The sequence below is a fragment of the Octodon degus genome, unplaced genomic scaffold, assembly GCF_000260255.1.
Source record: "Octodon degus isolate 3935 unplaced genomic scaffold, OctDeg1.0 scaffold00083, whole genome shotgun sequence".
Classification (NCBI taxonomy): Eukaryota; Metazoa; Chordata; class Mammalia; order Rodentia; family Octodontidae; genus Octodon; species Octodon degus.
In genome coordinates, this window is record NW_004524659.1 from 5,211,369 (window position 1) to 5,225,435 (window position 14,067).

Below are 14,067 nucleotides of genomic sequence, written 5' to 3' on the forward strand. Positions count from 1 at the left end.
TAATGAAGTGTTTGATATTTCAAAAACATGGGAAGAAGGGGAAAACACAAATATGCTTCAGAGGAGTTCATTGGCTCGGAAGAGGAGTGCTCAGTGTCTTATCATCTTCCAGCTCTGTTGGGTTTGTGGAGTGCAGATCTGCAGTGGTAAGAAAAACATAGGTGAGATTACATTTCAGACAATGTGCTAGAGATTCTAGGACCTGGTTTTTGGAAGACTTGGGTAAAAGAATGTATCATGACAAAGATTATAACTTTTTGTTCTCTTCTGTTTTTGCACGTATATCAAATATGCTAAGTACTAACGGGATCCTTCCAGAAAACCCTCTTCATCTTCTTTACCCATTGCTTCCATATTTTATGTTAAAAAAGCATCTTGCAACCAAACTGCCTCAGAACTATAAAAGTGTTTAGTTCCTATCCAAAAGCAGTTGAACTATTTCATGCATCTACTTACCTGCGTGAGCGTATCTTCAGCAGGGTTACACTTGTCAAAGTCAAAATCATGTGGAAGGTCTGAATACTGTATATTCTTTGAAAATTGTTGTGATGTTGCTGCTCAATATACAGGTATCTAATGCAGTTACAGTTCTTTCCTTTTGGGAGATGTTTTCTGGTTGTTCATAATGTACCTGTATTGGTCTCACTAATATTACTCAAGAATAGTGATATGTTTTCTTTTTATTTTCTTAAAATTTAGTTTTCTGGGGCCGGGGAGATGGCTCAGTAGAATAAGCGCTTCCCTGGCAAGTGCAAGGCCTGAGTTCAATCCCTGGTTCCGCAAAAAGAAAAAGAAAAAAGAAAATTTAGTTTTCAGTGACATAAAAGCAAACCATTCACTTGAAAACAACTTAAATGGAACTAGTTACTAATTATTTCCATTTATTTAAAAAATGGTTTATTGTGGAAGGTGTGAATATCCACAAAAGTAGAGAGAATGGTAGAACAGGCTTTCAGGTGTCCAGGGCTCAGTTTCAGCAATCATCCTGCCGTGTGTCAAGATTTTGTGAGCCAGGTATGGTAGCACCCACCTATAATCCCGTGTTGACAGATTAAAGCGCCTGCAAGCAGGCACAGGGGCCAGGGGTTCAATTCCCTGGCCTGCCGTGCCAGCCCTGCCCCTAGGGCATGCTGAGATGGTGGCGCATGCCTGTAAACCCAGCTCTTGGGAGACTGTAAACAAGCAGATCACTACAAATCTAATCTAATAGTGAAGCTATGAACCCTGTAGACCCTTCCCTAAAATACAGAAAAAAATAATAAATATAATCCCATGTTCAAGAGGCTGATGCAGGAGGATCACCTCCACAGGGATCTTTACGTGGTAAATTCAGGGACAGGCTGAACTACATTGTGAGACCTGTCTCATAAAGCCAAAGCTAAAATAAATGGTAAGAACGACAATACAAAATATTTCCTGTATCCTTGAAATGGTAAACTATTTGTTGGCATTTTCTCTCGTAAACTGTAGTTCTGCATCCTGTTTCTACGGTGACAATACATACTGAAATAAAAGTAGGTCACATAAACCCAGTAGATCTAACTTCGTTTCAGGAAGTGGAGCGAGAAATCTCATTCAGAACAGAGTGTGGATTGTATTACTCCTACTACAAGCAGATGCTGCAGGCTCCAACCCTCATGCAAGGTAATTACAACTAATAGTTCCATTTGGGGTCTGCTGCGTTCTTTGCAGCCTTTTAGTCAGAGCAGAACTTGACTATAAAGCATTTCAAATGCCTTAGAAAACTTGTGTAGTTTTTCATCCGAATTCATGTAGCTTTTCCTTGTTAATGTCTAAGCATCCCATGAAAATGGTTTCCTCTAAAAGAAATCATATAATATTTTGTAAAACTCTCCTATCCTTGCTTTCTAACTCTAGCCCAGCCCCAGCGCAGTCTCTTTGTGATTTCTTAATTTCATTTGTAATTGTTCTCCTAATCATTTTGAAGGAGGTTTTTGCACGTGAAAGTATTGTTCAAAAATCCCAGGCATTTCAGTAATAAAAATTTTAGTTGTCTCTCTTGTCCTCTCTGTCCCCACTTATTCCTTTGTCAGGCAATTGCCCATTTTCACATATTTGCACTTTTCCTAAATGATGTAGTGCCTCCTCCCTTTCCTGCCTCTAATGGAAGCCTTCTAAGGTCACTCCTAACACATCCTCCACTTGCTCCACCTGGCACGTGGGGCAGACTGCTGTCCTTTTCTAGGCTTTCCTTGGATGCAGCTGTGATATTTTCGATGCGATTCCTCATAGGTGATATTTTGTGAATCTACTCTTACCATAATAGGAAGACGTGAAATTTCGGCTACCTTTGTTTGTCTGCCATAAAAAGTAATCACTTGGTTCTTAAATCACTTGATAGCCACATTCATCCTTCATAAAGCTGCTTACTTACCTGTATCAATGACCACTCATGATTATTGTCTATATTCATTATTTCAATAAGGCTGCAAATTGGTGACATTCTAAATCTTTTGTTCTTCGTCTGTTTATTAATTGGAACTTTGTTCTATAGAAAAGCTTTTTCTCATCAATAGATTCATTACCCTGAGGTACAGTTTACACAAGATAGACGGGCTATATTGATTTTTCCCCATATGGCCAATCCTACTAGTATGGCTTCCAAATTTGCAAAATCACACACTCAAAAAAATTTATTTATCACTCTCAAATCAATAATCATGGCACTTCCACAGCATTCATGTACAGGTCCAGAGCTCTGAAAATTTACCAACACTTTGCCTTTTTTTCTCTGCAGAGACTAAAACAGAAACAATGCTCTGTCTCAGGTTAGCTCTTACATTACAATATCTGTCTTAGTTAATTTTCTTGTTGCTGAGACAAAATACCTGACACCCACAAGTTGAAGGAGAAACAATATATTTCAGCTCACAGTTTGTAGAGGTTTCAGTCCACGGTCACCTCACTCCAAGGCAGGCTGGCATGATAAGGGGCATCGCAGAGGAGAAACTGTCCATGGTGGAGCAGGCAAGCAGCACCAAGTAGTGAAGCAGCAAGCCTCCATTTCCTTTTTCTCTCATTTATGATATAAGCCTTTTGACCCCTGCACACATGCAGGGCAGGCCTTCCCACTGGCCTTCCCAGAACTAAATCACTAAAGGGACTACTTCAGTTACCATACCTTTAATCCATACTCACACACTCTTAATCCTCCTCATACACTGTAGATCCAAACACCTCAAGAAAGCCCCACCTATGAGCACATTAGGCTTTGCAGGAATATCTAGAGAAAAGCCATAACTGTCTTTTTCACAGTCTATTTAGTGCCATGATTTTTTATACTTTTATGATGTTTGCTGGTTTTATAGTTTAAAATGGCCTGCACATATGGTATACAAGTGCTGTGTGGCATTCCTAAGTGCAGGAAGGCGTATATGCCTCGTAGAGAAAACATGATAGATTTCGTTAAGTGGGAGTTACATTGCTACTGACCACAAATTAAGCAACATAAAAAAAAAAAAATGTTTTAAACAGAAACCCGCATGAAACAAGGTGATATGTTTGATGAAAGTACATAATTATAAAATTGCACTGTACCTTTCTAGAACATGACTACTGTGAATAATGAGACGTGGTTCTGTTTGAGAGTTCACAAAATCACGAAGTTGCTTTTCTAGCATACTTGAAGCAGTGTTTCTGATTTGGTTGTCGGGGTAACCCGGGGGAGTCCTCTTGACTGTCTGGAGGCATTTTGGTTGTCACAACTGGGAGAAGATGTACTGGCATCCAGTAAGCAAGAGGCCAGTGGTACAGCTCAGCATTCAGGGTGCACAGCAGTCCCGCGACAAAGAACCGTCTCATGCCAGACGTCAGTAGGGCAGAGGCTGAGAAACTGCTCGATAGATGCATGGCTGTTCCTGAAGTATTGTGACAAACTGGGGCTGGCATGTTTCTGTGCATTCATGTCACCCATTAAGGTCACTCTTTTAGAAATTTTCAAACACATAAAAAGACAGAGGTAATCCTGCAGTGGATTACCATGTGTACGTCACACAGCGAAAACATTCATCAACTCATAGGCAATCTGGTTTTGTCTGTGCCCCTACCCTGAGACTGGATTATTTCATAGTAAATCCAAGGCATCATGCTTCTTCTTCTGTAAACAGATCAATATGGCTCAACAGTGTTCTCATTTCCACTTGTCTTAGATATTTTTAATACAGCTTATTTGTTTGCCAGATTTTTTTTCGGGGGTGTTGTTGTTGTTGTTTTGTAGTACTGGGAATTAAGCTAAGAGCCTTCACACTAAGCTGCATCCCTAACCCTTTATGAAATTTATTTTCATTTTTATTTTGTTGGGACAGGCGCTCACTAAGCTGCCTATTTTCATATTTATTTTGTTGGGACAGGCGCTCACTAAGCTGCCTATTTTCATATTTATTTTGTTGGGACAGGCACTCACTAAGCTGCCTATTTTCATTTTTATTTTGTTGGGACAAGTGCTCACTAAGCTGCCCAGCCTGGACTTGAACTTACATCCTGCCTCAGCCTGGCAGACTGTTGGGATTGTAGGCATCTACCACCACACTCAGCTGGATTTTTAGTACCATTTTTGAGATGCGCATAAAGCATCTACAGAGCAGTCATTTTCTGTGTATGTGTTTTCTTAAATATATCAATATCTTTCATCTCTTCCTGTGCAGTTTTTTTCTGAATGACTGATTTATTTCATCACATTTCCCATTTTCTGCATTTCTTTGGAGCCCTGTGGTATCAGTTAATATTCTTTTCCAAATTTCCTGCTACTTGTTAGTTAGCTTTGGGCATGTTCAGATTTAGGTTCCACTTTTTAGTAAGAATGCTTCCTCGATGGTATTGTATACCTCCACATGGGAGGGCACACAGTGTCTGGCTGCCCACCCATCCAGTACTAAATTCTTGTTTACCTTTTCACTAATTTTTTTAGCACCATTGATGATCTTCCTAAATTCATTAATTTCATATACCATAAAGTGGTGATATCCTGTCATTCCTTCCATTATTATTGGATAGAATTTATTTTTAAAGAAAAACATTTTCTCAATAACTATGGGGTAAGTCAGTTTAGTTCAAAAGGCAGGTGGGAGGAAGCAGAATAAATCTGTTCTTCTCCCTTTGTTAGTTTTACAATGAGTTGCCTTTCTAGGATGCCCATGAGATTTTTTTTCTCCTTTACTGGAGATTGAATTCACAAGTGCTCTACCGCTGAGCTATACCACCAGCCCTGGAAGCATTTCCTTTTAAGTGTCATCATGAGCTTGTAGATTTTTGACATATTTAATGTCTTTCGGTCCTTGGGATCCATACATTCAATCACGCAGTTCCTTTCTGATGGGATGCCTACTTTCTGGCTGCCGTGACCCCAGTGGTCTTGGGCAACTCCCTTGCCTGTTGGCATCACAAGATATTTTGAAGCCCGTTTGGTATATTTTCTTCCACTGACCTAGAATCAGCTCTTCTTCCAAATAGCTGCAGTTCCATTTAGTGGCTATTTAGAAACTACAACTTTGGTGCTCAGGGCAGTTCGTGCTACAGGATGGGCCATTGTTTCCGGGCATTTTTAGTGAGGGGAGCTAGAAAAACGTGACTAGTTCCTCCATAAGAAAATGTAAAGGTAAGTATTTTCAGGCCAAAATCAAAATAAGTTTCTACTTTTTTACTTTTACATTTGTGTTGCTTTTTTGTTGTTGTTAGATATTTGTTTTAAATTTATTATTTAATTTTGCACAGGGTCTCACTACGCAGCTTGGACTTGTAGTGATCCTCCTGTTTTCAGCCACCCAAGCACTGGGATTACAGGAGTGAACCACCACAGCTGGTCTCCACTCAGCACACCCTGGGGGCAGGGCTGGGGGGCATGTCGTGCAGGGGATTGAACCCTGATCCCGCTGAGCTATCTCACCAGCCCTTTTTTATTTTCTTAAATTAAAAATTTTTGTTCCTTGTGACATTGACCTTGTCACTTGCTTTATGCTTCCATTTATATAATATTTTCAAAGAAATAATAATAATAGTGCCACTTACAGTGTGATTACCTGAAAATAGTTCAAGCTGTCTTTAAGTCCCTTTTTGCCTTAGGCTGTAACCCACCTAGGGATACACTGTCACATTCCTGTGTTTTCAAGTCAACTTGATAGAGTTCTTTGTGTGTAACAAAGCCACTGACTCAGTAGGCTTATTTATCTTATTTTTGATTTTCCAAGGGTTTTTTTTTTTCTTCTAAAACAAGGAACATTAAGAAAGGTCTACTTCATCATCACTTCCTCCACTCTTGTTTCCTTCCTTGTTTGTTTTCCTTTAGGTTTTTTGTTTGTGTTATTGTTTCTTGTGTGTATATGTGTGTATGTGTGTGTGTGTGTGGTGCCAGAGATCAGACCCAGGGTCCTGTAGATGTTATACTCACTTGCTGACCCTTTTACTCTTTAGATAATCATTCTTAATAGTTTTTGGTTTTATTCCTTTACTGTTTTAATGTCTCCAAATAAACACATCTTTTAATATGGTCCCATTTTCTCCTCTGCTGTAGAACAACTGCCTGCTGTATAGACTGCTTCCTCTCTTGTTTTCTCCACTCAGCAGACTATCTTGCAAGTCATTTTGCAGTAGAATAAAAGATGGCCCTTACTCTTTTCTGTAGCCACAGAGCACTCTTGTGTGGATAACCACCCTTGATGTCAGTAGGCTCCTCAATTACTCTGCTCAGGATACTGTGATGGAATGCCATAGACTGGATAGGTTCAGCAACAGAAATTTATTCTCTTACAGTTCTGGAGCCTGAAAGTGAGAGGTGGAGGGCAGTATGCTCGGGGTTAATGAGGGCTCTTCCTGGCTTGCATACCTTTCGCTGGGTGTGTTCATACAGCAGACAGACTAAAGACAACCTCACAGATGGTGTCTATTCTTGTAAGGGACTAAGCCCGTCCTGAGAATCCTGCCCTTCAATGTAGGAGTTATGGGAGGGCACAAACATTTCGTCTGTAATACCCCTGCATTAGTATTCTAGATCTGTCATAAAATACCGCAGACCCTGTGACTTACACAACAGAATGTATTTTGTTGCAATTCTGGAAGTTCAAGATCAAAACACCACCAATGTCGTGTCCTAATAAAGCCTCTTCTGCTTTGTAGATGCTGCTCTACTCTCTCTTTGCGTGGCCTTTCCTCTGTGTATGTAGAGCAAGAGAGAGAAGAGAGATTGTGGAAGCTCCAGAGCAAGCCCATTTATGCTGCGCTCTGTTCCTCTCCCACGGTCCCCACCCGTGTGATCTCCCTTAGCCTCTGTTGCCTCCTTCTGTGCCATCTCCAGGTGTGTTCACATTGAACAGTCAAGGTTTCACCGTCCAATTTGACGGCAGGCACAGTTCCGTCCACAGTACCTTCTATTGATGAGCATTTGGTTGTTTCTGTTCTCTTGTTTTTATCGAACAGTGCTACATGAATAACCTTACGCCTGGTTCATCTTATTTGTTGCCAGTTCTTCTTTGGGATCAATTCCTAGCCAAGGGTAGATGCACATGCACTTTTGCTGTGTATTACAAAATTGTACTCCACAAAGATGGTGCCATTTTGCATTCTCAGCTGCATGGCAGCAGAATCTTCTTCCCTACAGCCCTTCTCATACTGTCATATTTCTTGAGTTTGCCAAGTGGGTAGGTAAGAACTGGTATTTCAGTGTCGTTTCTATTGCATTTGTTGAAGCAAGAAAGAGTTGAGCATCTTTCATATGTATAAGGACTGCATGCATGTCTTCTTCTGTGAACTGCCCATCCATCCCTTGTGCGGTACTGATTAACTTGTTTACAATAGCAGACGACCTCAACATAGCGGTGGATTTCTAATCCAGGTTTGCTTCTTGCTCACAGGCTTTGTCTGCTGTGAGACAGAAGCAGCTCTGAGGCTCTGTCCTTCGTGTCTCTCCTGCCAGGCCCTATTTGGGGTATGCCAGTGTCGGGCAGACAGAGAGACCAGAGCTAGCAGAAACACACATTTCTCTAAAGCCGCCACTTAGCCGTGGCATGCTTCATGTCCACACGTGTGCCTGTGCTGTGAGTGAGCCAGGTGGCCGGAGCTGCCTGAAGGGGGCTGTGCAGACTCTCACGTGGAGGAGGGCAGGCCTGGGGATGTAAAATCCTGTTGCCTAAATTTCTATAGAAAAAGTGTGTGTGTGTGTGTGTGTGTGTGTGTGTGTGTTTCATTGCAATCACAGAAGTTTTAACTTGCCTGGGTTTATGTAAATACTGAACTAATGTCCATCTGGGGTATGAGAAGCTCTTTGCGGGGGACACTGTGTTTTCACTCATTGTTATGTCCCCACTGCTGTCTATATTCCCTTGCATGTACCAAAGAATCTCTGCAAGAGTTTTGATTAAATAGTGTTAATTTTCCCAATTTTTCAAATATTTTTAGGTTTTCATGGCTTAGTCTATGATAATGAAACAGAATCTATGAAGACAATTAATCTCCTTCAGAGAATGAATATTTACCAAGAAGTTTTCCTCAGTATTTTATATAGAGTTCTACCCATACAGGTATGTCGTGACCTGTGTCGTTGAACTGTTCCTTTCGGGAAGGTTAAAATGTGTCATTTCAAATTGAACGTGTCACATGTCCTTCTGATCTTGAACTGCTTTGATTGAAAGCAGAAATACCCAATTTTCTCCATCATACTTAGAATATTACTTTATTAATATGACCCTGCTTTTTATTTATGGAAGTTAAAAGATTTCTACCTATAGATGTTTCCTCTCATATCATGGTAATTGTGTACAATCTAGAAGCTGGTAATATGTTTCACTTGTAAATGTGTAATCCTCCCGATTTATCTTTGAGATACAAAAAAATGAGAACATTAGCAAATCAGTGACCACTTCCCATGCAGGAAGGCAAATTAGACAAAGTTAGGTATAAAAGATGAAGGCAAGGCCCCCAGGCCTTTCCTGCCTTCTCTCTTGCTTGTGAGAAGAAGGATTGCTAGCACACTTGCAGCTGAGGAGAGCTACTGTGGACTCTTTGCTAGGAGTTAGCAGCAAGCTTGCACACGCTGCATCGACATATTTTTTAAATGGCACAAGGAGAGTTAGGGCTTCGCTGACAAACATTTTTATTCCTCTCCTCTACAGAAATATTTAGAGCCAGTTTATTTTTATATTTACACCTTATTTGGGCTCCAAGCAGTCTATGTCACAGCACTTTATGTAACCAGCTGGCTCCTGAGTGGCACCTGGATATCGGGACTGTTAGCAGCTTGCTGGTACATCACCAACAGGTGAGTTGGAATCAGTATGCTGCTCTTCCTTTCCAAAATGTAAGTAAAATAAAGTTACCTTATTTCCAGTTCAGAGACATTTTTTATGTTGTGTTTCGTGGGGAGAGCATTTTGTCTTTGGTTTAGCTAGTGATTTACTAAGAATTCCTTACTTAGTAAGAAAGAAAGTCCTGCTTCCCAGCCAAGGACAGAATATTGTATTGCAGATTAAAAGAAAGGTGTAATAATCCCAATTCTCTTACATGGTTGCTGTGCAGTCAGCATTTTTACAGCTACATTTGTCATTTCTTAAAGCGTTGTAATCTGTCTTCACCATCAATCATAATAGGTTTGAATACTGTTCTCAATCAGCAAAGCATAAAGCACTATACAAATGCGAAGATTTTATATTGTTTAATACCTATTAATTTATAAACATTGGAGCCTTATGAATATTATCTCTAAAAAGCATATTTCATAGACATTGAATTATTGTCTGATGTACAGTAGCAGCACCAATATTTAGTAAGGGTCCTAAAACTTGAACATGAATTTTCACACATTTTATTTTTGTAATCCTAAAACAGTTATTTTTTACTATGGCCCTTTGTGCCAAGTACTCTACAAAATACTTTATAACAACTCTGCAAGGTAGGTATTATTAGTCCCATCTTACAGAAAACAAAGTTGAGGCTTAAAGGGTTATGTTACATGTACACAAACATACACACACTCGGTCATTTATTGAATGCCCAGTGTATTGAAACTCTGCTCTTGGTACAAAGTATACAAAGATAAAAGCTCACCTGTACTTCCTCTCTGAGGGTTTATGTTGTAGAGAGGCAAGAAGTATTAAATTTTCGCCAGTGACAAATTTAAGACTCTACTATAAAACACTGAAAACCACAGAGGGGAGCGCTGCATAATCTTGCCTATTGGCATTTATGAAATTAGAGAAAAAAGAAAGGAGCAGTTTGGCCTAATACCTTTATGGATTTACCAGTCAGGCTAGCTTGGGCTTGACCAGTTCTGCCACTCAGCTCACTACACACCCGTGGACTGATCACTGAGATTATCTCAGTGCTAATCTTCTGTTATGGGGATGATGATGGTGGTGGCGGATAATGATAAGGACAAGTCCTAAGAGCCAACCTCTAGAACCTAGGTATACTTGTGCTTACTGTAATTATCATGACAGTTCTTGTGAAAACTGTCATTTTGGCCATTTGTGTTTTCTTTGTGCAGAATAGATACCACAAGAGCTGAATTTACCATCCCCCTGAGGGAAAACTGGGCACTGCCATTCTTTGCAATCCAGATAGCAGCAATTACATATTTCCTGAGACCAAACTTACAGTCTCTCTCTGAAGTAAGTTTCTGTAAAACTTTGTGTCATTTTAATTTCCCAATTTTGTGTAAGAAGCTTTGAAAAATATGTTCTATGTCCTAAACTGTGTGAATAGTTCTTATTCCATGACCAGGTTTTTAACTGGAGTTAAATTAAGTTTTCTTTCTCTAAGCTTTTTCCTACTTCACAAAGAAAATGTTTTCATTTTTTATGGTAAAAATGTACTCTACATAATCTACCCTTAAATAGTTGCAACAAGCCCACACACAATTTCTGTGAAACTGTCAGAATTTTTAAGCTGTTGCTCTTGAGATGTGATTTGGTGCATTATCGCCTCCATAATAGTGTGGAATACACATACCGTATGTGAATATTTATATGCAGAGTGTCACTTTAGGATATTTCAAGCTTAAATAACAAATGCAAGGGTTTTCGGAGCAACAGTTTATGGTTTTTCTGTTTGGTTTATAGAGATATTGGCTGCTCTTGAGAAAACTTGTCTACAAGGTTTTTTATTACTAGAGACATGAAAATTATACAAAGGTTTTTCTTTTTACAGAGGCTGACACTTCTTGCCATTTTCATATCAACTTTTCTCTTTAGCCTGACATGGCAATTTAATCAATTTATGATGCTGATGCAAGCATTAGTGCTGTTCATACTGGACTCCGTGGACATGCTGCCAGCAAAGAAGGTAAGGCTTTGCTTTGCTTTCTTGTGGAAAGCTTTATTGTTTGCATTTCATATGCTGCGATGAAATGCAAAGATGCAAGTACTTAATGACAAGACTGAAGCTCCTTCCTCGATCCAGCATAACCAGGCCATGCTCAGTTGAAGCTGAGGAGTGTGTACAGCCCATTTAACAACCTTCACTTTTATCCTGTTTACTTTATGTTAAAAATGGGCTCTATTTGGGGCATAAATCAATTGTCTTTTATAGAGATGACTTAAATTTTAGAGTAGATGATAGCTCTTCTACATTTTAGATATATATATATATATATCCCTTTTTCCCCAGGAACTCAATAGGTCTGTAACAATGTTTCTTTAATATTCTATAATAAATGTTCATAGTAACATTTGGCCAATATGGGAGGAGAATCCCTTGATTGGCCGAATGTCGCATGTGACATAAGGAAAGGGGAATCTGTCTCCCAGTGTGTGCTGCTGTCATTTAATCCCTGGGTGGTTTTGTTTTTCATATGAAGAGATGTTTTAATGTGTTTTGTGCATTTAAAAAAATTGTTCATGGTTAATAACAGTATTTTCCAAGTAAAATAAAATATCTCCAAATCTAAGGCAGGAAACCAACCCCATATTGAATTGTTCGCTCATTTGTTCTGTATCAAAAGAATCTTTGGGAAGTGAGTCTAAGTTAAGAAGCATTCAAGTCAATCAACAAATAAACATCACCCTTAGGGAGGATGGGTGTCCCATTCCCAGGAATTGCGCCCTCTAGCTTGGGAAATAATGCAGACACACCCAGTTAAACTGGGGAAAGCTTAGATTGCTAGCAATTGTAGCAATGGTGGGTGTTAATAATCAAGGGGAAAATAAGTAATTGTTCAACAGGAAAGGATTTGCAAAAGTCCATGGTTAGAGCTGAGCTACAAATGAGGAGAATTTGGGTGAAGTATGGGCAGGAGAGGAAGGAAAGCAAATGGATAAAGCAGAGTTTATATGTATTTTTATTCTCTCTCCATGTGTGTGAATATGCGTGTGTGTGTGTGTGTGTGTGTGTGTGTGTGCGTGCATGTAGCAGGGGCAACTCATTGCAGGTAAAGTTACTATGATCTTTCTGTAGTTAGTTCCATAATAGGTATAAAATGCCTAAAAATATGTTTGTCCCTGAATGTTTGTCCTAAGTAAATAACCAACGATATTCACTTTAGGTGTATTGTAATAAAAAGAAACTGAGAGTGACTTGAGTCAGTAGCATTCAAGTTTAGTGAAATGAATTACGGTGTGTCTGTACAGCGGAGTGTTACACGCCATCATCCCCGTGAAACATCATAGAGAAAGTGAGACGAGATCACGGGAAGAGAAACATTAATGTTTTAACAGCCAGCTACATTGCAGATGTTCCGTTGGGGGGGGTTGTTGTTGTTTTTTCAAGTTTTTTTCTATAGTGGCTGTGTATGTCTTTTAAAATTAGGAAACAGAATAAAAGTACTATTTGAAGTATACTCACCCATTTAGAAATAATATAGCTTACTTATTTCCTATTAAGTTCTAAACTTTTACTTTTGTATTTAAAACTATCTTGGTATTAAAAGTAATTTTCAAATTTTAAGCAGGAACATTAATGGAAAGATTCTTAGTTATAAAACTAACTTGCTCCTCTGAGCTCTGAAAAGAACTAGCTCTTTAAACTTTGGTAAGTGGTTTAACTTCTGTAAGTCTTAGTTTCTTCATAAATTAGAATCACTTCTCTGTAATCATGTCAAATTGGAAAGAGAATTATGGGTATAGAAACAGGCAAGATAAATTCAGATCCCCACGTGGTGACAATAAGTAGTATCTCCTACAGTGTATGTCACCTTCTTCTCACGGGTGGAGAACATCTTGCTGACAGAAGATCAAGTCTTCAATCAGGAATGTGAATAAAAGTTTTCAAATATAAAGCAAAACAGCAGATGACACTAGTAAGCATGTACTTTGCTTCATAAAAGTCTAGCACATGGAAGTTAATTACATTTTATTATTTTGTGGAAACAAGACATAACATTGGTAAATGCCTTAGGGATAATTTTAAGAATTGCATCTGATTCCAGACAAGATGGGATGACACACTTCTTCTCCCTGTTCCTCCCCTAAGTGCAGTTGAAAGCCCTGGTCAGGATCCATAAAACAAGTATGAGAAGAGTTTGAGACGCGGAAAAAAGGCAGCCTCCCAGAGACTGCAAAGAAGAGCAGCAGTTTATAGCAAGAGTGCCTGAGGGTGTTGCCCCTCCCTCTGTCCACCCTAGACTGAGTGCTGAAGACGTCAGCAAGCTGGAGGTAGCAGTGGACTCAGAGCAGGAAAAAGCCCCAAGAAGCTGCATGTGGTGGTGTGCGCCTATAATCCTAGCAGTAGGAGAGGCTGAAGCAGGAGGATCACAAGTCGGAGCCCGGGCTGGGCAACTTAGTGACTTAGTAAGACCCTATCTCAAAATTTTTAAAACAGTTTAAAAGGGGCTGAGGGTGTAAGTTAGTGAAGAGGCCCTGAGTTCAGTCCCAGCACCACCACCACCAAAAAATAAAAGCTATCTGTCTCTGTAGCAAAGGACCAGAAAATGGAAGGCCTTGCAAGAGAGAACTTTTAGTCCTTAACTGCCCTGAGCTAGCCCACAGGACAGAAAAAGACAGTGCCCCCTTCCCCCGTCCTTTGGCCAGAGTCAGCAAAGTCGAAAAGGGAGCCAAGGCCTTCACCACCTCCCCAGGCCATCAGGGACGGCTGCATGGGGAACCTGGATTTTAGTTCATCCTCAGGGGC

The 14,067-nt window shown here is 39.8% G+C and overlaps 1 protein-coding gene across 1 annotated transcript in view; it reads left to right on the forward strand.

Annotated features, from left to right (window-relative positions):
- The window catches only part of Dpy19l3 (dpy-19 like C-mannosyltransferase 3), an 81,198-nt gene that overhangs the window by 26,022 nt on the left and 41,109 nt on the right, over positions 1-14,067 (forward strand). The window contains exons 4-8 of the mRNA XM_004636690.2: positions 1,554-1,644; positions 8,407-8,528; positions 9,120-9,265; positions 10,490-10,613; positions 11,152-11,286. Of these exons, the coding sequence (XP_004636747.1) occupies positions 1,554-1,644; positions 8,407-8,528; positions 9,120-9,265; positions 10,490-10,613; positions 11,152-11,286 (618 nt within the window). The remainder of the gene's footprint in view (positions 1-1,553; positions 1,645-8,406; positions 8,529-9,119; positions 9,266-10,489; positions 10,614-11,151; positions 11,287-14,067) is intronic.